The sequence below is a fragment of the Manacus vitellinus genome, unplaced genomic scaffold (genome assembly GCF_001715985.3).
Source record: "Manacus vitellinus isolate BGI_N305 unplaced genomic scaffold, ASM171598v3 scaffold_40_pilon, whole genome shotgun sequence".
Taxonomy (NCBI): Eukaryota; Metazoa; Chordata; class Aves; order Passeriformes; family Pipridae; genus Manacus; species Manacus vitellinus.
In genome coordinates, this window is record NW_021940541.1 from 2603539 (window position 1) to 2628567 (window position 25029).

A 25029-nucleotide genomic window follows, 5' to 3' on the forward strand; every position below is an offset into this window, starting at 1 on the left:
ATCTTTTTCAGGGTAAAACTGGCAAGAAATATGTCAGGTAAAGAAACTGCCCAATTGCTTATGGCCAACCTGTCAGCTTTTCCAAAAGCACAAGGATGCAGTGCCTGGCTGGCTGCTCCCAGGGCACCCAGACAGGAGGGAAAGTCAAGCCTGGAAGCCCTCAAAGATCATTCCTCCACAGGAGGAATTATTCCTCCCATAATCCTCAAGGCCCTCCTAACCCGCAGGAAAAGCTGAACAATCTCATTCTCACTTTTCTTTTGCACAATGTCCTTTTTTTGACCCTTCTCTTAAACATTTATTTTTTACTCCAATTTCTAAATTAAACACTTGGATGCTGGGTTAATTGAAATACTTTTATCAACACAATTAATAACTGATTGCTTTGTTCCTTCTCATTTCTAGCGTGGAATTGGATTTTAAACAGCAAGAAGACAAACTACAGCCAGTTTTGAGAAAACTTCATCCCATTGAGGAAACTCAGGTTGCACCTTTGCCTTATTCTCAGGAGAGCTACTCCTCTACTCCCAAGCAAAAATCCAAAACTGAATCAAAAAAGCATGGAAGATGGAAACTCTGGTTCCTTTAACCCAAGTGTGGAGTTCAAGGCCTTCTTTGAAAAATATTTGGAGTTCTATCCATCATCTCTGACAGGCTCGTGGTGGATCAAGGAGGGTTCCTGGCCAACGGCAGTGTCCAGTTCTCACCGTATGTACCAAAAAGGCCTTTGTACCTTTGGACTCACCGGAGCAAGGGGCCAGGGAACACCTTGCCCACTTTTATTTGCAGTTTGCCAATGTGGGATGTAAAACCTGAATGGAAATTTGGACAGAGATGGAAAGCAAAACTATTTCCCCCTCCTCAGATCTGAAAGCATCACGTTCTAACCTGTTAAACCGTAGGCTCCTCCCGTCCGCTCCGAAACATCACCTTGTTTTAAAGCCTTCTGGGGGGTAGGTGGGAAAAACAAAAAACAAGCAAGCCTTATGTTTGCAGTGGTGTCAGTTTTACAGATCCATGTTGATTGGGGAGTGCAGTTTTCAGCACAGAAATCCTGGACAAAGCACAATTTTTCCCGTGGCCCGAGGCCATGACGTCCCCGAGCCCTGACTGTGTGTTCCTGCTTTCACGCGACGTAGGCTCCAACCAAGCTCTCACATTCCCACACCATCTCTGATTTAGCTGTGTCCTCATCACCAGAACAACCAGTTGGTTGCTCATCTCCAGAAACTTCCCAAAATCAGGACAGGCCTTTAACCACACCAAGCTCACAGGGTCAAGGCTACAGGACAATCTTGATGTCACTTTTGGTACCCAAAAGGTCTAAACGACACATTCTGGCACAGGAAACCAAACCCAACCCTACAAACAGAACAATCATAATCTGGATTGTTGGCATTTGCCATAATTTAGTATTTTTTGTAACAGTCTTTGGAAAACCTCTCCACTATTGCAGAAGGCACCAGGAAATTTCTAGCCTGCAGCACGTGACGAAACCTGCTTGGAAAGGAGCTGGAATTTTAAATGCTGTTTATTTACTAAGCTTCTCAGATGGGTTTCCCAACTTATTATAATTTATATTTCGATCTATTAATTGTACTTGCTAATTGATACACACTTAGGGGAGAGATGTGAAGCAGTTTTTTTTTTCCTAATATTATTTTGGTTTTCCTTTTTTTAAATGGCACTTTAAATTTTGCTCTGACTTATAAACTGCAGCATTTTCCTTTAAGTGTTTGTTACTGTCATTAAACTTGCATCTAAAATGACCATGGGTGGAAAAATTCCTCATGTTAGAAGGGACCAGCGAGTGGGAATCTTGCTGTCTTTTGTTCTGGGGGATTTTTTAAGGATTTCAGATAACTTGAGTGTCATGTGACAAACTGGGGTTTGAAATCGCATCACCTGCAGCAGCTTTAAGGTACCAATTCCTCAGTCTTCAGGTGGAAGAAATGTGATCTTTAGTTTGCACACACTAAAAGTGCTGGAAGGGTTTTCCTTGACACTATTTTTTCCTCTTAGCTCAGCAGCCAATCCATTACTACAAGGAAAATGGAGGCAAATAACTGGGTTGTTTTTCCCCCCAAAAGAGCAAGAAAAGGAAGTTAAATTGGGAATACAGGCGATGTCCATGGCCAGCCCAAAATTAATTTCAGTCTGTTTTCATGGAATAAAGGCACCTTTGCAGTAAAACTTCAAGAGGGCTACGAGTTCTTGCACAGAAACAAGTATCCTGGAATCTTTTGGTGGAAGCTGAAGGATTAGGAAGGTGATCCTGTGTACCAGGAAGGAAGTGCCATTGTTTCACATGGAAAAAAAAATGTGTTTCATGTATTTTATATTGTTTTTAATTAAAAATATAGAACTGTTTACATGACAGCCCACCTGACATGGTTCAGAATATTTCCAAACTAAAAAATACTATTTTGTTTTCCCTAAGGTGAAAGAAATCTCAAATATAGACAGAACAAGGAACACACAGCAGTATCCAGTATTATTTTAAAATAATGTTAATAATTCATGAACTCTTCCGTGCTCACATGCCTAGTGTTGGGTTTTTTAAAGAAATTAAACCATCTCTCCGTGGCAATCAGTTCCAAAATCCTTGTAGTGTCACCACCTCAGTAGCTTTGCCCATGAAGCTGTTTGTGTGTGACACCAAACCTGTTTCCGTGTGGTTATTGACTCATCCAGAGCTTCTGGAATCCCGGAAAACAAGAGAGGGAATGACAGACTGGTGAAACAAAGAGCTGAAAGGGAACGTTCTCATGGCGTGTTCTGTCCATGTCCAGGCTATTTTCTTAAAGAAGTTGCAAATTTTTAATTTTTTACATTTTTTTAAAAACTGGGAAAAGCAAACATCCATCGAGTCTGGCTTCCCACCCGGCATCTCGTGTCCTCTCCTACCCTCCCATGTAATTTGTAATAAAATGTTTTTGCAAGTGTGTAAAATGTATCATATTGTATTGCCTTTAGAATCACTCAGGCTCAGGTTAGATAGACACCAAGAGAAAAAAAAAAAAAACAAACAAACCCAACCCTAATTCTTTAGAGCTTTTAGTTAAATGTGACTGACCAGGCTGCTTTCACCCTCCTCTAGAAGATCTCTGAGGAAAATGTGTTTTTACTTTCAGTGTGGTTTTGCTGCATTCACTGACAGTCCCCTGCACTTCATACACTGATTTTCTATCTGCACTTCTCCCATTTCCTGCTTCAAAATACTTTTTAGCCAATAAATACTGCAGTGATTTTATATCCCTTGCGATTTGAGTCCGTAATTTCCACGAAGCAACAGTTCCATCCTTTGGTTTAGAACTCTGAGGAAACACCATCCCTGTGAGTAGCCCTTGGTTTCTTAAAGACTAAAAATCACTGTAAAAAAATAGTTTAAAAAAAATCAGGATAAACTGAAAAAAATCATGATTAAAACTGGAAAATCCTACTGTGGGTACAGAGTGTTTGCTTTTTCTTGCCTGAGATGCAAAACCACCATCCCTGCCTTTAATCTCACTTGATGTTTTAAAGGTTAATTACTTTTTCAAATCAAATAGGGTCATTTTTCACGGACTTTCCAATCTGCTGTTAGATTATCCCAGTTCTTTAGGATCTGGGTAGCAGCACACATTATATGTCTGGAATTTAACTGGATTGCCACTGAAAATCCACCAACACAATCCGAGAGAACGAAAGGAACGGCATGAAAAATTGTCATATTTCAGCAACCACAAAATACATCTGTAGTTCACTAAAATAAGGGGAGAGCTACAAATTTGCTGGCCATTTGATGAGGAGGATGCAGCTTCTTCCCATAAATGTCCCTATCCATCACTGCATGGTGATGGTTTGACAACACAAAAAAAATCCCCCTTCACCTGCTGTGAAATTTAGTTTGCAGGATGTAATTTCAAATGATTTTGAAAGAGAAGAAAAAACATGTGATTCAATAAAACAAAGTATTTTCACATTGAAGAATTCCAGTGAAGAAAATGGAGCTGTCATCAACATTTTGGAATCCATTAACCCTGAACTAGACAGATTTTAAGGCACAGAAAGATAATTTACAAACAGCTTCAACTCCTAAATAACTGTAGCCTCAGAACTCTCCTGTGACTCTCAATAATTCATATTTTATACAGATTTGTTCTTGTATTTCACTGCCTTTCAGAAAGGCCTCCAGCCTGGAAGGTGCCAAGAGATGGATAATCCACCACTGCCTGGATTGACTGATTATTTGTCCTTAAGTTGTTCCCCATCAGAGCCACACTCTCTACTTTACTCCTGCCTCCAGCCCCTCCTCCCTGTGACCCGTGTCACCTGCATCCCACAGAGCTTCTCTAGCACCAAGGGCCACCTCTACATCTCCTGCACATGGACCTCAGATGGCTTCTGCATCTCACCACAAATCCCTTTCTTTATTTGCTGATGACTTCTGCATCATTTCTGCCCTGGTTTCACCACATCCTTGTCCTCAAGCGCAGAGTGGGGAAAGAAGCGACAAGGGAAACACTCCACCCATCAGCAAAGCCATCAAGGCCTCTCCTGTCCACTGCTTCCTAGTCACACATCCCAAGAATATCCAAAATAGGATTTTTTGCCCTGATCTCAGCAGGTTTTCACACTGACTTTGTTCCCCACAGACGTGTTCAGAGCCTGTTCTTCAGGACAGACTGTTGGGAGTTAAAATCCCAGCTTGCTCTGGGGAATTGAATCACAGAACCATGGAATGGTTTGGGTTGGGAGGGACCTTAAAGATCATCCAGTCCCACCCTCTGCCATGGGCAGGGACACCTTCCACTAGCCCAGGTTGCTCCAACCTGGCCTTGGACACTTCCAAGGATGGGGAGTCCACAACCTCTCTCAGCCCTCTTTGCTCTTTCATCTACAAGCTACATTTTTTTCTGTATCAAAATGGAATTTGATTTGTTCCATCATACAAAGGATTCAAGACTCTATTCACTATGATCACTGCATAGATCTGCCAACTAAAAGTATCTTCCAAAAATTACACAGAGGAATCCAAAAACCCCACCTGGACATCACAGGATCACAGAATCACAAGTGTTCTGGGTTGGAAGAGACCTCCAAAGACCATCTCGTTCCAACGCCCTGCCATGGGACACCTTTCACTAGACCAGGAAATTTCCTTTTTAAAATTAAATTGTTCAGGAACTACCTTGGTTTTCTTGGCTTTGTCAATGAAGCACATTCCAAGCTGCTGAGCACGAGGAGGATTCCCTTTGGACCCATCATGGCCGGTTAGCCCTGATTTATTGAAGGAGGACAATTGTTGCCTCACGCTGAAGAATTGGAACCCAACATTCTTCAGAAAAGGTAAGGAAAGGGAGAGTTTAAAATCATCCTTCCAGAGGCTCAAGGATCTTGGCTCAATTTACTTTTTCTTCAGGCAACATGTCCTTCAGCAAGAAAGACATGATTTTGTTCAAGGTGACTTCTCACTGTGCCAGGAGCAGCTCGAGGCAGGAGCAAAATTAACCTCAAACAGGCAGCTTGGAGCAGCAACCTTGCAGGAGACAGCTCAGCACCCACAGCCTGCATCCTGCTCCTCCCTCCACCAATAATATAATAAATACATACATAATAAATATAAAACAACACAGAACCTTCTGCTCAGCAAACAGATCAAGTAAAAACCACCACTGAGGCTTCCACAGGGAAAAAAAAAAGAATCTAAAGCAATGAGGACTAAAAATTCTCTTGCTACCAAAATTATGGTCAAATCAGATTTCAAACTATCAATTATACTCTGTTTTATTTGATATCTAGTTCTTCTTGCAGCTGGTCTATATTATTTCAAGGTAATTCTCTTTTGAAGGTATATGAAAAAACCAGCTTATTTTGTGTAGGAACTTACATTTAAGGATTCCAAAAACCAAATGTGCAAGGTCAAAGGAAACTGTTGGAGAATCTTCCAGTTCAACACTCTAAAAAAGGCAACTCCTGTCAGCAAACATTTTCACTTGAGCACTTAAATTCTTGACATTCCTCCACTGCTCATAAACTGGATTATGCAACATCAGGTTTGGGATAAAGATGGTATCACTGAGGATGTTTCCAAGGAGAAAACATGCAGCTTTAGGACACCAATACAATTAAATTCATAGAATAAACAAATTGTTATGTCCTGTATTTTACTTCTTTTCAAAAAGTTATCATTACTTGTACTTTGCCTCTAAGATCCTTTACTTTTAGAATTCCTTCCTCTTACTCTTCCTGGATGGTTAATTCTCTACTATAAGTTCCAGGTAAAAGTAAAAAAAGAAAAGTCAGTGCATCATTTCAACCCAAATCTGATCCAAGGGAAGTCAGGTTATGCTTCCTAATTATGATCATTATACATTTTGCTCTCCCTGCTTTGCTGACACCACAAAAATAAGTTGTTACTGGCTACTCACAGTGGCCTCCTTTCAGCAACAGGCTGAATTTTAAGTTAGGAGTAGTTAGGAGTAAGTACTCATTGAAAGTACCCTTCCTGTTAGTCCTCATTAACTAATTACAGAGCCTGCAGATGGAGGGATTCCAGGCTGTGCTCATGAGCACCAGGGATATTTTTAATACAAATGTACTTAATTAAAACACAAACAGAAGTTTTCGGATCTAATGTGATAACTGTAAAAGGCATAATTAACATTTTTGAATGCCATTTGAATCATGTTCATCAAAACAATAATTAATTCACATTCTAACTGAAGCTGAAGAAGTTAAAATAACATACACGTCTTTCGACTTCCTTTCGCTGTTACTGAATCCCAGCACTGGAATATTCTGTAAGAATGATCTACTTGGAACCATTTGCCCAGAGAGGTTTTGGATTCTTAATCCCTGGAAGTGTCCAAGGCCAGGTTGGACAGGGCTTGGAGCAACCTGGGCTAGTGGAAGATGTCCCTGCCCATGGCAGGGGGTGGAATGAGATGAGTTATAAGATCCCTTCCAACCCAAACCATTCTAGGATTCTATGATTTCTTGTTCCAGCAATGGATCTGCTGACCCACTATCTCTTCCTTAAAACAAAAACTGTTGTTGGAAACTAAAGGGATAAAAGTGGAAGACCAAAAATAAGTCGGTGGATGACGAACAAAATTGAATTGCAGCATCTTTGCCAACACAAGCACCACCATGTGCCAAGCAGAGAGGCAGCAGTAGGTAAGTAAGAGGTGCTGAGGACACAGAGCCTTCTAAAAAGTCACATATCACTGTGTGCAATTACACAGAGAATTTGAATTGGAAGACAAAGGGCAGATCAAAAAAGTTGCTAAAGGACTCAGATTTGACTAACAATGAACTCCTTTTAAGAAAAAAATCAGGGTATTGAACCAAACCAGACCAAACTGGTGCAGAACAGAGGGACAAGGGCTCAGACAGATCACAGATCTGGGCCACTTGGACCAGTTTCCTACATGAATCACTTGCCAGATGCAGACACCAAAGAAAGAATACAAGATAAAGGGAAATACACAATGACACCCCCCAAAACACACAGTGACACTCCCAAACCCACACTCAGATCTGCCCCTATTTTAGATATCAATAGGCCTCACTATCCTATTCATTATTTAGACCAATATTAATTAATGAACAGTTGAAAAATTCAAGTGTCAGGCTTTAAAGTCACAGTGGTAAGACAACAATGTGACTGGTATCAGTCCTTCCTGCAGGTATTCAGAACATCATAATTCAGGGCTCTATTCTTTAATAATCTGAATACTGTCAGCTTAATTATCTCAGTCAAAAAAGGCAAGTAAGTGCTTGTAATGCAGTAAACAAACAGCCAAGTCTCTCATTTCCACCCTTCTCAGCTGACTAATTACCAACCATCCATCATCTTGGTGAACACAGATATCTCAGATCTGGCTCATCACCTGCCCACAGATACTTTTCAAGTCTTTTTTTCTCCCCGTGTCAACCCCGGCAAAATGAGCAGAGAGTGTTTTCCAGCTTCCCAAGCACACAGACAGTTACAGGAGGTTTTGATTGCTTTGGGTCAGCTGGGATTTAAATCCTATTACAGGCAGGTTCCCAAAGATGTGACAGAGGTATTTAAGTTTCCATCAGGAGACACTTACAATGAGCTCGGAATCACGTCCCATGGAAATAACTGTTCTGTTCACCGTCCTCAGTAGGTTCTCCATGATTATCTGGACATGTCTCTGGGTTGGCCCCTAAGGAAAGAGAATAAATTAGTGGTAACTACATACAACAGACACCAACACAACTGAACTTTAAATCCACCTGTCCTGTGAAAATTAATCAAAACATCACTTGCTGTTGATCAAAAGCAGAAAATTAAGTCTCCCACTTCAACAAAGTCTATTTTATTAACACATGTAACTGATAAATTAACATGTACTGGTACAATTTCAATGAAAAGCAAGTCCCTGGAAATACAGCAAAGCCTATGACATTAAGTTACCTATTAATTTTCTTTTACCCAAGTCCTTTTTCCAATATCAAAACCCCCCAGGCATTACCAAATCGGGAGGGGGCTGTTCTGCAACAGCTCAATTAAAAGAGAAAAGCAAAGCAAAACTTTCCTTAAGGAACTGCCCATTTCAGTCAGTTGTTTCAAATTAGTATTTCTGTATTAGGAGCAATCCACCACTATTTTTGAAAGAGCTGAAAATGAAATATTTACTGCAACCAGGTATTAAGGACAAGCCCAGAAACCCTGTGCAGAATGATGGGCAAAACTCAAAGTCAAAAACACATCAAGGAGAAAGAAACAGATGAGCTTTGCTCCCATCTTTTATTTTATATATGAAAAATGTATTTGAAGACTGATCCCTCACCAGTACAAATATACACAGGTGCTGGTCCTGGAGCCAGGAACAGCCTGGGAGATGGTGGAGCTGTAGGTGAGGTCCCACCATGGAGAGAAATGCAGCCAACAAAGAATGACAGGAGCAGCCAAGCTGCCAAAACCAAATTCCTTTGTAAAACAACCCCCTCTCTGAAGCAGTCACACAGAGCTACTTTTAAAAAAGCAACAAAATCAGAGCAATCCCAAAAACCACAGTTAAATAAGATGCCAGATATGATGTGAGTGGCTGACCCCTGAGGTCCTTTCCAACTGAATTAGTGTATGATTCCACACAGGAATGAAGGCTCAGGCAGCAGAAGCAGCCCAAATTTTAAGAGAGCATCAAATCCCTGCAGCTCTCCAGCAAAGCACTGATATTTGTATGTTAGCTGAAGTCAAGAGAAGGCAAAAAAAGGGACTATTATGCAAAAAAAAGGGACTTTTACACATGCTGCATGTCTGTGTACCTTGTCAGGAACAATACATCTCAAAGCACATTTCCCAAAATGCTCATGGGGGAATACAAAAACAAAACACCAAAACAAAATATTTTCCACCTGGCAGAGGCCACACACCATGTAAGGGGAAGGTTGAACTCCTAAAAATACCTATTTACTCACTGTCTAACCAGAAAAGCTGTACTGGATGTGCCTCAGAAACAGTCAGTGCTGTATTGGATGTGTTGTGTGAGGCGTCACACTGCACATCCTCATCCCTGGATACATAAAAGAGCTAGAAGAGACTGTTTGAGGGGGGTTATATTTAAAATATAAAAATAAAATCCAAGTCATGAGGAGTTACCTGCTCAATTCATCTTACTGAGATCACTGAAGTGCTGATCATCACAGAACTGTGCAATACTCACCACGTCTTTCTTGTACAGCACTTCCAGGATGTTACTCAGCAACTGGCAACAAGCCTCCAAATCTTCTTGTCTTTCCAAGTGATACTTGAGTTGGTCTGTCATGGTTGGCAGCAAGATTTCCCTGCAGTCTGCAAACAAAACAGGAGGTTACATACACAGCTTTCTGTAACTCCAGAGAGCTGCCTAAACGTCCTTCAGTGCTTATGTAAGACACAAAAATCAGGAAAAAGAAGGTAAATTCCAGATTTCCAGCCACCTGCTTTTCAACCAAAACCTCACTTCACCTTAGAAACTTCTGCCTCTGAATTCCTCCAGACTTTGACCACTCACTCCTATCCACAAAATATCCCCTTCCTTGCTCATGTACTCAGATTCTGACATACCAGGAATCACCAGGTCTAAATTAATTACTAATTACCCAGATAAATGTCAACCCAAGGAATGGCCTGCTTCAGTGATCTCAACCTGGTACCTCTGCATTGTAAAACCTCAGTCTAAGCTGTTCCCTTAGTCTTGGACTGCCATGGAAAAACAAAAGGAGCAGATTAAGCAAAACTCCACAGAGTAGGGGAGGGGAAGGGAAGAGGATGAACCTCCATGTCCTGTTGCACAGAACATGCCTTTGCAAACCCGAGAGGTGAATCAATCTTTAGTAACCTAAAAGGCCCCTAATTAGAGGTTTGAGAGTGTTTCATGTCCCTGCTAAGCCCCACTGGTAGAGAGGGCAAAGATTAATTTAATATCTGCAGCATGAAGAAGGCAGAGCTGCAGCTGTGTCACCTCTGAGCTGGACTGTCTGGAGTCAGCCCTGATCAATGGGGAAGGGATTCAGATTGAATTTCTGAGAAAGGGAACACTAATTGATTTGTCACAGTACTTTGTCTGGAGTTACACAACCCACACAAACAATCAGTTCCCTTGGGTGGACTTGACAAGGCTCCTCAGTTCCCACCTCTGCCTTCCTCAGCATCCACCTGGGAGCACCTGCTGGTTATAAAACAGGGGAAGAAAACCAAGTGTCAGGGTGTGCTGGGCACTTGAGAGAAAGATCCAAGTCTGAGGAGGAGCAGCTGAGGGAGCTGGGGGGGCTCAGCCTGGAGAAAAGGGGGCTCAGGGGGGACCTTCTCACTCTTTGCAACTCCCTGACAGGAAGGGGGAGCTGGGGGGGGTTCAGGCTCTGCTGCCAGGGAATAAGGGACAGGACAAAAAGAAATGGCCTCAAGTTGGGCCATGGGAGGTTCAGGTTGGATATTAGGGAAAATTCCTTCCTGGAAAGGGTTGTCCAATCCTGGCAGAGCTGCCTAGGGTAGGGGTGGAGTGCCCATCTCTGGAGGGATTTAAAAGCCCTGTGGATGTGGCACTTGGGGACATGGTTAGCAGTGAACATGGTGGTGAGGCTGGCTGACAGTTGGACTTTATGATCCTAAAGGTCTTTTCCAACCTAACCAATTCTATGATTCTATGAAATCCTTTTTAAGGACAAACAAACAAAGCCACAAACCAACAAAATCAACAGCCAGAGGACCTTGCAAGCACCAAATCTGTGAAACCTTTCTGAAGATTACGTGGCACTCAAATTACCAGTGGAACTTTTATTGTAAGGAGAAAACACTGATATAGAGCTTACTATGAAGTAGGGAAAAAGGAATAAATACTGCCAATGGGAAAGCCAGGCCTAAAATCAAAAGGTAATTTCATGATACTCAGCATCTGGGCAGGTAAGGAATAAGGTTGCCCAGAGAAGCTGTGGCTGCCCCATCCCTGGAAGTGTTCAAGGCCAAGTTGGACAGGGCTTGGAACAACCTGGGATAGTGGAAGGAGGTGGAACTGGAGGGTCTTTAAGGTTCCTTCCAACCCAAACAATTCCATGATGCTCTGATTTTTGAACCAATCCAGTGCTATGGAAATAGCCCCTAGGGGGACACGAGATTTTCAGTGCATCTTTGCTATAAAATGTTCTATACAACACTGAGTTGATCAACTGTATGTTGATTATTTGGAAGTCCAGAGGAGGAAAGGCAGGTATCAGCCTGCCTGTCACAACCCTCTTGCAGCCCTGATTAATGGGCAACCTTGATAAATGTATAGTCCAGAACATCCTTCTCCTGCTCCCAAGGCAGCTCCGAGTGTGATGCACAGCGATTACAGACAACAATAATTCCATATCTGTTCCACTGCACGAGTCCAACCCATGGTGATTAATGTCAGGGAAATGGGCAGTGGGAATCAAATATTAATCTTCATAAAAAGGATGCTCAGGAGGAATTATCAACATAGGAGCACCCAAGCAAAGACTTCACTGAAGCAGTGACACAGGAACTGTGCTGAAGGTAAATACACGCAATAAATTTGTGTCAATTGAAAAGCATCTCTTTTGGAGGACACTGACAAATGCATTTCTTTATTTTATGGTTCATTTAGTGGCCAAAGAAATTAAACCAGTGCTCAGTAACTTCATTTCCACTACACAGCATGGAAACAGAGATGTAATTTTGGTCATAATTAAACAATAAGAACTCTTATAAGTGCTATCTGCTGCCTACCACTATTTAATAGACTAAATTTCCTCATGGAGAAATCCCTAGATTTTCTTTTTCAGACAACAGCAGCTCCACAGCTCACTTGGTAATCAGCTGGAAGTCATTTGGAAAACAAAGCAGCAGAGAATCCAAACAACTCTATGGGACAAAACAAATCAGACAAATCACTATTTACATAATCCAAAATCTTGATGTTTGCAAGGATAAGACATTTGATTTAGCTCCCAACCATGAGCACTTACATGTGTAGAACTGAAAGCATGCATTAGGTTATTATAAAACTGTTCCACACTCACTTATATTGTTATTTTATATGTTATTAATTGTGGTAGGGATAAATATCACCTATCTATACATGTATTTACTTCTATATGGAAACATGTAATTGTTTTATATAACTACTACATATTCATATTTATGTTTATATATATAGATACATAAATTTTAAAACTGTATTTTACATCTTTTTTTTTTAAAGATACACAAACCACAGCATCATAGTCCATTGTCATCCAAGGTCCCAAACTCCTCAGATTTCACACTGAATCATCCATCACTCAACATCCTTCAAGCCTGATCCTTTAGCAAACTGTTTCACACACCCACCCCTCTCACCCCCAAATCCTCCAAGCTTCACAAATTCATATATTTTTGGATTTTAATTCCTCCGGGGACACAAATAAGTCTCCTCTGACCTCTCAAAGTACAGAATTTGAGTATTTTTCTCCACCAGAAATACACTGATGAAATTTTCTGAGCGTTCACCAGCCCTCCATCAATTCCACAATCCTGTAGAGCATATTGCTTTTAGAAAAGAAAATCTCATTTCTGCAACAGGATACAGGATTAGTTGACTACTTATATGGAAATATTCCCTATCAGTTTGAAATTCCTGAATCAATGGGAAGGAGGAGAGGGAGTCAACTGCATTTCAGTCATGAACTCAACCCACAGAGCAAGGGAAAGAAGATAAATTTAAAAAGGGCTGTGGCTAAGGGGGTTAATTTATTTTCAAGTGAATTTTAGTGTTTATGAAAGGTGCCCAGCACAACCGGCTCTGCAGACACGAGCTCTGGAGAGAAGGACCATGATGATGAATTACCATGAGAAGATCAGAGGGCTGGAGCCACTCTGCTATGAGGAAAGGCTGGGACAGCTGGGGGGGTTCACTTGGAGAAGAGAAGGATCCAGGAAGACCTGAGAGCTCCTTCCAGGGCCTAAAGGGGCTCCAAGAGAGCTGGAAAGGGACTTTGGACAAGGGATGGAGGGACAGGACAAGGGGGAATGGCTTCCCACTGCCAGAGGGCAGGGATAGATGGGATATTGGGAAGAAATCCTTCCCTGTGAGGGTGGTGAGGCCCTGGCACAGGTTGCCCAGAGAAGCTGTGGCTGCCCCATCCCTGGAAGTGTCCAAGGCCAGGTTGGACGGGGCTTGGAGCAACCTGGGCTAGTGGAAGGTGTCCCTGCCCATGGCAGGGGATGGAATGAGATGGGCTTTAAGGTCCTTCCAACCCAAACCAGTCTGATTCCATACTGGTGGCAAGAGAAGCTTTTAAGAAAATAATTTGTTTATTGACACACAAAAAAAACCCCCATACATCCACGAGAATCATGGAATCCCAGAATGGTTTGGGTTAATAGATGTGCCTGGAATCCCCATCACAACCCAAATGAAGCACACCAGATTTAAGAAGTTTTTAACAGGCAGTGACAGGAAAACCCCTGTCAGAAGCCTCCTGACAAGATCTCATAGCCATTAAACAGCTCTGCTCTGTCAGCAAACCTGGCCTGAGTTCAGATTCATCACCTTCCTATTAAAACAGATTCATTTAAATTTCTCAGGAGCTCAATAATGTTGGACTACACCATTCACTGCACCCTCAACAGCTGAGTGTGAGTCAGGTTAAAAACACAAAGCAGCCACACACAACTTCTCCTTCCACCTCAAAATTAAACTGGTTGAATAAGGGAAGTCAGAGATTAGTGTGGTAAATGCATGATGTGCCTTTCTTAGGAGTGTGTTTTATAGTCATAATTTCTTGGTTTATCTCAGTTATCTCAATTTTCTCCTACCCAAGACAGTAAAGAATGATACCTTTTATTGCTGATTTCTGCTCCCAAAATCACCACAAGCTAAGAACAGCCAGGAGAAAGGAAAATTACTACACAGAGAGAGAGAGAGCTGAGAATTAACGAATCAAAGGAATAACACTGACGTGCAGATCTGCAAGAGCAAACATTAATGTGATCTTGGAAACACCAGTGCCATTTTACCCAGGCTCTGAGAGCAGCAAACCCATCTGCATTCCTCTGCTTTATTCCTGCAAATCCAGCCCCATTTATGGGTTGAATAATTTCAAAAGATCTCAGAAGTGAAGATCAAGTTTGGACCTGCTGTTTCTGCCAAATTTCTATACTCTCAAGCAACAAGTATGTGGTGACACAATTGGCAGACTCTGGTTTTCAGCTTCATTCTTACCTCATCACCACTCAGTCTGGTATAAGCCCAGTACAAAGCTAAATCACCAAGAATATTTCTTCCAATTGGAATCAGAAAAGTTTATCAGCATTTTACATCACATGGTCCCCAGCTTTTCTCATCAAAGCATCCCTTCAAATTTCCTTTCTCACTGAACCATTGCCCATTTGCTCCCTCATTAACTCCCCTTAACAGCACACAAACACTTGGTTAGGTATCTGCACTCGGGTAGAAAAAAGAATAAAAGGTTTCACCCTAAATGAGGAAATCTGCAGGACAAGTGCTTGAACTTATCTTTCACTGGGCCACTAATCGAAAAGCAGAAAATAACAAAGCATGGATGGAGAAAATAATAAAACACGGATGAACAGCACACTCTGAAAGGTTTATGTGTTGTTTTACTTCAGCCAGGGAACAGCTTCAAGGGAGAACATGATGCTTCAGACAGAAAGCACATCAAAAACCTCCATTTCCTCCACAGAACTTCACTGAGTACAAAAGCTGAATTAATAGTTTTGATGAAACCCACGGCAGTTAAAGCTACAACAAAGGCCAAGGACATGGTTATTTAGTGCCCTTTTAAAATAACAAATTCCAAGTTTTTGCTCTCAGTTCTTTTATGATCTGTAACCTGCAGTGTCAATTGGCATTTCCTCATGTTCAGGCTGGATGGGGCTTGGAGCAACTTGCTCCAGTAGAAGGTGTCCCTGCCCATGGCAGGGGGTGGAACTGGATGGGCTTTAAGGTCCTTCCAACCCAAACCATTCTGGGATTCCACGATTTTAACTCCTGTCCTTCTAATGGAACACCCTTAACGTGTTCCAGCCCCCACTGTGATGGCAGGAAGGACAAAGCAGCACGAGCAGAGGTCTGGGGACACTGAACAAAGCCACAAATTGGTGGTGACAGGGGCCCCACTCACCGTGCTGTGTGAAGAGGTCGCTGTGGACAATCTCAATCAGGCAGTAGAGCTTCTGGATGGTCAGTCGGCTCATGGGGACGTTCAGGATGAACTCAGTGAAGAGCTTGCTGCACACGCAGGGAGAAGGAAAAACACATTCAACTCTCTCCAAAAATACATAAAAAACATCCAGCAGTAAAGGACAAGATACACAACTTCATGCTTTTGAACAAACAAACTCAGTGTTTTTGAGATGTAGAAGAGTTTGACAGGCAAGTCAGAGAAACATGAATGGTCTTCAACACATTTGTTTGGGTTTTGATGCCTTTTCTTCTGCCCCCTCCCTTCTATCTCAGTTTCACACCCTTCTCCCACCTTTCAGATTTCTAACTTTCATTGTCTCTGCTTGCCCTCAATCCTTACATCCATGATTATACACACCAAAAATTAAAAAGTGACAATTCATCTTACAAGCTACCAACAACAAAAATAAATAAGTAAATAAAACCCAGGGGCACACACATTTTAATAAGGTACCATCACACTTATAAGCTGAGCTCCCACGTAACACAGAGAAGACTTTTCAGTAATTTTGCATCCCTTCCTAAAATCTTGGGGTTTTTGGTTTTCCTGTTAAGCCTGCACTTCTAATTCAATCTCAATTTAAATCCTCTCAGTATTTAACTGTAATTTGGATTTGTAATAGCACAGAAAAAACTGTAGTTTGGGGTAAAACAGGCAAAGTCCTGGTATTTTCATTTGGTCTATTTTCCCAGTACTTTTGCTATCACAAACCAAAGTTACTATTTAGTCCAGAAACTCCACAAAAATGTACTTCCCAGGCCCAGAGGAGGCATAAATGGACATGTAACACAGTTGACAGGCAAACAGAATCTAAATGCCAGGTTCCTCAGGCCACTGAAATGTTACACTGAGATTATACTTATCTATTTCATTTCTACTTTACCTTTCTTTTCCTCATTTTCACATATCAGACCATAGAAATAAAACCAGATAATATGTAGAAGGGTTTGTGCAATCAAATTAAGCTAAAAAAGGGTTTTATTCAATTCAAATGCCTTGTAATAGCACATGAAAGACAAACATTTTTTATGTCTTAAAGTTAAAAGTTCTCCTGAAATAAGACTTTTTATTTGGTTCTCCATTTTTTTTAATTAAACATCTTATAATCCTTTTTATTTACTAACAACATTTCTGTGTTTATGAGCTACTGAAACACTGATCCAGCAACAGGATTGACTGAATTATTTATTATTCTATTATTTACATTAAATTTATACTTGAAAAAGTGAAGCTTCATGGTGGCAGCTTAAGAGTTTTGATGGCAGTTGCCTGATTGATAATTCCTGCTATGTCATATTGTACTGTAAAGTTTCTCAGACATTTGTCAAACCTTGATGTCATACTTTAAAAAAAGATTCCTTCTGTATCCCTGTAATTATTTGCAAGGAAAAAAACAGGGTATAAAACCAAAGTAATAAAATTTCTCAGATGATTGTATTATAGAGAGAGATATATAAATATATATTAGAAAAATAAAGATCTGTATGAAATTCACATTTAATTAACTCCACTCACCTGAGCTCCTTTGGATCAAACACTAATTTCACATCGTTGACAATAGCTGGCAAGTATTTAAGTGCTGCCCCCTAAAAAAAACCAAAAACAAATTAAAAAAAGACTGAAATTAATGTCTTTTAAGGGGGTGGAAACTGCAAGAAGAGAATCCACATATGAGTAGGTTGCTTTGGTTTCATTGAACCCTTGTGGTTTGGCCTCGAGCATATTTTTGGGGGTAAATCAGCTAAACTGAAAATCAATGAAAATTAAACTCTTAAGTTTAACAGATTCAAAAGAAGAGCCATGAAAGGTTTGTAAACTGGGAAAACTGACAAGTTATACCAAAATTAGGGACTTAGAAGTTCCTTCCAGCACGTTACAGATACCTTTTGGTTCTCTAATCCCTTTATTCCCATCTCCTGTCTGGCACCTTCCCACCCTCCTCACCAGCCAGGCTGTAGTTGTTTGGGTTTAATTTTCACTCCACTACTTAAAAATTAAGCAAAAAGGCATAATTATCATCTTTCCCTGCAGAAAATTTTTGGTAGCCACTCATGGAACTGCAGCTCTTCCTAATTTCCCCCTTGAACTTGCAGCTGTCCCTCCATTTCACACCACAGAATTTCACAAAGAATTCAGAAGATGCAAAGAGATGTTTAATATTTTAACTCTTCGTAGTAATTTTACCTCATTTTGTCTTTCCATGTTTTAGGAACAATTAGTCAGTATTTATTTATTCCTAGAGCAAACATTGCCTTACAAGCACCAAGAGCAAAAATCCACTTTACACCTCAGTCTGGGGACAGACAAATTCTCTGATCAGCAGTTCCTACTGGTAGAAGAGTCACGAGGAAACAGACTCAAGGAGTGTCGCCTCGTACATAAAAAACCACTTGTCTTGAAATAACATTTTCCTGCCACGACCCCAGTAATTTTAAACCAAATTCTACAGTTCTTGAATGCAAGAAGTCAATTGTTTGAGAACTTCAAGCAGCCAGCAAGGCTTGTGACCACTTCTCAAAGAGCAAACCCAACCTGTCGATGGCTTGGGCTTCAAATTTCCAAGCGCTCCCATTCCTCTTCCTAGTCCATAGAAACTGTCAGGCTTGCTGATCAAACATTCCCACGTATGCTTAAAGGACTCCTTCCACGCTCCCAAATCAGGCTCAGAACTGTAATTATGCAAATGGGGCCATTATGTGCAGGCTCATGTGTTGTGATGGATGAGGGCTCTAATGACCAGTTATAAAGCTCACTCAGCGCCGGGGCTTTATTTGCTTATCATTCAAATGCATGTAGCAATAAATGTTTAGTAACACATCCTAAAAGGGAGCTCGCATTTTATAATCCTGAATTAAAATTTCGAGCTTGCAATTTTATAATCATGAATTAAAATTTCACACCGCGCCCGGCAGAGACGTAAAAATTAACACTTTGATGGATGGTGGGTAAAACGCCATTTGCAACATCCTGTAGCTACAAAAACTAAAAGCAACCTCAGTTCTACTTTCTGGACAAACCAATCAAAGTTTAATTCTTAGCATTTAAAGAAAATTGTGGAAGTTTATTTCCTTATTTCCCACCTAAACTGGCTCAATTATATGACAAGATGATCAGACGAGGCTCTGCAGCTCCGTGATTAAACCTTTATCTGTCTAATCCAAAGGGCTCCTAAAAATACCTTTTTGTGGGTATTAAATCATGGAAAGAGCAGCTCTCAATGAAGATTTTACTCTGTTACAGCTGCAGCTGAAAGAATTTTTTTTTATTAGGAGCAGCTCAATGGCAATGCTGGTTATTCCCAGGATACTGAAATGCAGAAATTAGGAATATGAAATTCAGCACATAAAAAAATCCCCGGTTTTGCCTTTTCAAATAACATCAAGAGAAAGCAAATGAGCATCTGTTTTGTTGTACTTTGGTTGGGTTTTTTCCCCACTTAAATTAATCGCTTTCCACTCTTGATCAGCACTGGACTGAGGTTCAAATTTCCTCTTTTCTGCAAGAAGCACATGGCAAACTAAGACAAAATCTTCACTTCACAGTTACATAGCGATGCCTGAATTTGAATATTCCACACAGCATTAGAAAAAACACAATAACAGAGAATCTTAATTTTTAATCAAACAGGTTTTTGCAGTAATTTCCCTGTGATCACACAGGACGAACACACAAAGCTGGAAACCTCAGTCTCACACACACAGTCAATAATTACACATACTTTCAAGCTGGGCTGCAATAAAAATTTTACTGCCTGAAGGGGCTTCTCTCTTTGTGGAAAACAAGTGACAAATTATTACCACCCTTATCGAGTTACAAAATCATTAATTTTCACTACTACAAAGCACACAAATAAAGCAGCAAAGGGGAAGGATGAAAAGGAGAGAAAGCAGGACGAGACAGGGCATCGTATGAATAATGCACATGTTTTCCTTGAGTTAAATTTCTTTGTACACTCAGTGTTTTATTGACTGTGGGGGTGTTACTGGAATTTGATTTTTCTTCCCAGGATGTGATTCACGTGGTTCTGCACAACATCAGCAAGGACACGGCAGCCTGCAGCAAACCCAGAGTGCTCTTCCATCTTGTGTCTCATCCCTGATTTCTCCCTCTCCCAACCATACACTCACAAATTATCCATTAATTTCTCCCTTAATGCATGTCATATCTGTGTATGAAGGGAGTTATATCCAGCCAAAGTAGATCCATATGCAAAGAACCATTAAAAGCAGCTGCCAGCACAGCCTATGGAAGTGCTCAGTCCATGAGTGCAGTGCCTCGAGGATCCCCTCCTAAACTATTAAAAAAGCCAATTAAGTGTGCCAAGAAATAAAACTCACCAAGTGAAAATTATAAGGGCCACAGAAGTCAAAGCTTTGCCTTAAACAGAATAAATTAAGCAATAATTGATGGCCACAGTTCCCTGCACAGCCAATCCAGAGGATGATAATTCCCAGGTTTTAATCATTGCACGGAATAATTGCGACTTGTTCCTTAAATCATCACAACCACCTCTCAAAGTGGAGCAGCCACCCTTTGCAACCTTTAAGATAAATTCATTGATGGGTTTATAATGACTTAAGGGCTAATTGTGTTTTCCCAGACTCCTTCAGAGCTGGCAGTGAAATAACATTTGTGCTGAAGGAACAAACTCGGTGATGGGCTGTTTCTAAACATTAGCTGGGAGAAAAAAACCCTTCAGACATGTTAAGAATTCCAGAATAAATAAGATCAAGAGCAATGGAGGTTTTTTTCCCAGCACTGGCCCCTCTGAACATCAGTGAAGAGTCCACTGAACTGCCCACAGCTCTTGCTGATAGTTCAGTTCCAGCCAGGTTTAATGAGACAAAAATGAGTAAAGAATGGGATCAACCAAGAGGAAAACCAGCACATGGCTCAGACCTAAAAGTTTGAGGAGTTCCTACGACTCAAAATTGATCTGATTTATCTTTATTCTGAAATGAATTTTTTTTTGCAATTTTTTTGAGGGGGAAAAAAGAAAAACAAACTCAAAAACCTCCACTTCAACACTTGCAGATATTAACTATGGAAAATAAGAGTAAGCTTCATTTATTTATCGGAATATCAAAACTATTTAAAAAAGGAATGACAGAAAACAATCACAAATGCTTCCTGGCAGTAGTTGTTTAAAAAACTAGCAATAGTAACTTAAGGTTGTCATTAGATTGAACAAATGACATTTGCAAAGGATGAAACAAAACGTATTCTAAAAAAAATACACTCCAGGTTTTGTCTGGGGTTTATGTTCCTCTCTTTGTACTCCATAAAAGCCAAAATACTTAATTTAAAACTGTCATTTTCCAAAGTCATTCATTTCCACCAGTAAATGCCTCGTCTCAAAATTAAGCATAACATCTCTGCCAAATGCAGTGTATTCTTAAGAACTCTTTTGTTTGACAAAGCAATAAATTTGTTTTACCAGACTCCATTTGAACATTATTTTAATGTTAATTGTCATCTTTTGTGTCATTCAACACAAAGCACCTGCTCTCTACACATGATGCTCTTCTATTAAACTCAAATCTATTAAAGCCAAATACAGCCCAGTCAGCAGCAGGATGAAACAATATCCAGGGACACCTAAATGCTATTTTTGAATTGCCCCAGTCCCCAGCAGTTATTCCACAAACTGAAAAAGTTTTCATCCCAGTTGTTCATTCCCAGTCAGCACCTCTGGCACAGAATTTAGTGTAAAACAGCCCAAAGCACGATCACAAGTAAATCTCTTCTAGAAATGCTTCCCCAAAAAGGTTCTAAAAGACACAGAAAACTCAGTCCATGATTGTATTTTATTCTTCAACTAATTTTTAAATGATGGTTATTAAGTATCCAACCCACTGGAAAAGCCCTGCAGTCTCTTGTTTTCTTCCCAGGCACCTCAGAAGCTTGTGAGGTATTTCTCTGTCTTCATTTAAATACTTTTTTGTGGCTTTAGGAATAAATGCTCAATATTAGAATAGGGAAAAGTAGAGTGTGGATACTGAGGAATGTGTTAAAAGTGACAAAAGTTATGCAAAAAAAAATCCACACAAGAGAATTCCCTTTAGTGAAATGATATCACCTTCCAGCCCAGCTCTGCATGGTCACACACAGGATCATTTAACACCCCCAAAATACACACACCCACTCCATCAAATCATTCCAAGCACAGAGAACTAAAGCAGCTCCCAGCCTGTGTCTTCCCAGTCATCCTGAACAGGCTTAAGCTGAGCTCGTGCTCCAACAGGAAAAAGTTAAGGAATAATTATCACGCACCAATTAGCAGAAAACAGGAATAAACCCAGGAAGGCTCCTTACATTTGGAACTGTTAAAAATACATGCACATCCCAACTGCTGCACATCTCATTTCTGCAAGGAACTCTTAATATCCAACTGGTGTTTGAAAAACTAAGTGTAATCTCTCCTTCCCAAGCTGTAACTGCAGCTCTCTGCCACTCAGCATGCAAGGAAAATTTTATTAAGAGGACAACCAAAACCTCTGTCAGCTCGGATCACTGTGGGAATTTCCCTCTCATCTTTGGAAAATGGAACATCTTAAAAAAACAGGTGTAAAAGGCAGCCCTGAAATGCCTGTCCCCACTGCAGCCAGCAATGACACACCAAAAAAACCCAAATAATTATAATTATTTAACTACAAAACCCAAACTCAGTGTTGTTTTGAACATTCCGTCATTTATACCATTCCACCTTCTCACATTCAAACCTGCAGGACTGATTACTGCTGCCTTTATAGCCTGGGAGGAAAGTGGGGTTTAGTCATTCTTGCACCTCAACATTCTAATTTCAACATTTTTGAGTCTATAAGACGTAAAAGAAGTAAGAGGCATAAATGGTAGTAAAGTGCCAGAAGAGATTTTCAAATCATGTTCCAAAAATACATGGAATTTTGCCTATTTATTATAAAAATACATAGCTGAAATAGTACCACTGAAATTTAAAATAACCCTTTAACAATGTTTATATATATATATATATATATGTATATACACATGTACCCCTATAAAATCTCCCCTAAGGATTTTTGAACATCCATAATCCTAAAAGATGTACAAATTCCCAGTCTCTGTTTTGTGCTTTACAACCTTGTACAATTCAGAAAGTTTTCTTTTTAGGAAAACTTTTATTTTGAAGCCTTGAAAAATTCAAATTAAAAAAAGAAGAGGCAATTTAAATGCAAAACATTAAGTGACTCAAGACCTGAGCTACAGTCAGAAACAACTCAGCTTCCACAAGGACATAAATATTTGAATAGATAAAAAGGAATTCTTGCTAAGAACCCACAACTGCAGTCAGCCATTTAGTGTCAGCTTGAAGGCTACTCTCCTACAGACAGCAAAAAAATCCAGTATATCCACCCAAAGAGAAAAGCTGTGAACATCTCAAGGAAACTTTCCCATCCTAGCTCTGCTTCTTGTTGATAAACTATGGAGACAGATACCACTTTTTGTAAGGAGAAACAGAAACACTGAGATGTGTGAATCAAGCATGTCTCTTTTAATGTGAAGCACCTTAATTTTCTGTGTAGGTCTTTGCAACTTCTTATCTCCCCAAACAGACTTATTTTGTATATAATATTTAACTTCCTCAATATATATAAAAAAATCAGTGGAAAAAAGCCTAAAACTGCTACAGTTGGATCTGCTGAACTTCCTGCACAACACAGGCACTGGGAATTACCTGCTTATTTTCAGTAGCTTTCTATAAAACTTCAGTAGAGTATCCTACAACTCCAGAACGGTTTGGGTTGGAAGAGACCTTAAAGATCATCTCCTTCCACCCCCTGCCATGGGCAGGGACACCTTCCACTAGCCCAGGTTGCTCCAAGCCCCGTCCAACCTGGCCTTGGACACTTCCAGGGGTGGGGCAGCCACAGCTTCTCTGGGCAACCTGTGCCAGGGCCTCACCACCCTCACAGCCAAGAATTCCTTCCCAATATCCCATCTAGCCCTGCCCTCTGGTAGTGGGAATACATTCCCCCTTGTCTTGTCCCTCCATCCCTTGTCCCAAGTCCCTCTCCAGCTCTTCTGGAGCCCCTTTAGGCACTGGAAGGGGCTCTCAGGTCTCCCTGGATCCTTCTCTTCTCCAGGTGAACCCCCCCAGCTCTCCCAGCCTGGCTCCAGAGCAGAGGGGTTTCAGCTCTTGGAACATCTCCACAGCCCTCAGAAACATTCCCTGTGCCACACTGATGGTTTGCACAGCCCAGCACTTGGTCTCCAGCACCAGCCATGGAGATGCCATCTGCAGTCACTGTGTCCATTCCCCTCCTTTACAGGTTGCACCTCCACCCATCCTTTTAGAACATCCCAGGACCTGTGCTCTGTCCATCTGCTGCCCCCACAACCCCTTGTAACAACAAGCTTCAGAAAAGATCAAAAGTTCTTTTGCTTACTTTAAACTGTACACTAAATCCCACAGTACAGGAAATTAGTGTTTCATCTGCCAGGAAGGTGCACCATTCCCAATCCTGGTCCTCTGTACCCCTTTAACTACTTCCTGAGGTATGGACACCAGAACAGCACCTGGCATGCAGTAAGAGGATGCACCAAGGCTGACAACAAGCTGACAGCCCTGCCATCTCCTCCTCATCCCTCTGGCTCACACCCAACACCCTGCTGCTTTCCCTGCCACTGCACATGAATCTGATGCCTCTGGAGAGCCACCACGGATGACTCCGAGGTGTCCTGCCCAAAGTCCAACTGCCAGCTCCAAGCAGAGCATCATACACGGATTTCTTTCCTCTTCCTGACAATTGTCTGCCCTCCAGCTCTCACTGGAGCCCCCTCAGTCCTGGGAGGTCCATCCTGAGGTATCCACTCGAGTCATGACAGAGATGCTGAGTGAAGTCTCTAATGTCATGTCCACTTCACATGGCTACTGACACCCGCCCAGCACTCCAGCAGCTTGGTCAGGCAGGATTCACAGAATCCAGACTCACTATCTCTCCTAAAAAAAACCCCACATTTATCCACCTTTTCAATAGTTTTGTTCTCTGTAACAGAACCACACGTTTCTCATTACTGCACAAACTGAAGTCCTTCAGTGGATACCTGAACATAATAAAAGCAATTTCACGAGCTGCAAAAAGCCAATACCAACAATTATGTGTTCTAAGAGCAAAGTAATTAGAATCCAAAGGAGATGAAAGCAATGAATACTGAATGAAAGGTTGTCAAGGCTTCTGAAAGGCATCCTCAAGTACACTTCAACTCCACACTGGCTCATCTGTCAGTGCTTCAGGAGATGTGCTCTACCCAAGTTTGCAGAGTCCTGAACATGAACCAACACACTGCAGTGTGATCTCTCCAGCCTTGCCAGGAAGTTTTTCT

At 41.0% G+C, this 25029-nt stretch overlaps 2 protein-coding genes across 3 annotated transcripts in view; one reads left to right on the plus strand and one right to left on the minus strand.

The window, feature by feature from the left end:
* INSYN2A (inhibitory synaptic factor 2A) overlaps window positions 1–1769 on the plus strand; it is a 40715-nt gene extending 38946 nt beyond the window's left edge. Inside the window, 1 exon segment of the mRNA XM_018078450.2 lies at window positions 406–1769. Coding sequence (XP_017933939.2) covers window positions 406–589 — 184 coding nt within the window. The 3' untranslated portion in view covers window positions 590–1769.
* Window positions 1–25029, minus strand: part of DOCK1 (dedicator of cytokinesis 1) — a 276152-nt gene that overhangs the window by 184146 nt on the left and 66977 nt on the right. For both annotated transcript variants that reach the window (XM_029962000.1, XM_025895744.2), the window contains exons 24-27: window positions 17200–17270; window positions 15622–15728; window positions 9681–9808; window positions 8082–8177 (exon numbers count right to left, since the gene is read on the minus strand). In XM_029962000.1, the coding sequence (XP_029817860.1) occupies window positions 8082–8177; window positions 9681–9808; window positions 15622–15728; window positions 17200–17270 (402 nt within the window). The remainder of the gene's footprint in view (window positions 1–8081; window positions 8178–9680; window positions 9809–15621; window positions 15729–17199; window positions 17271–25029) is intronic.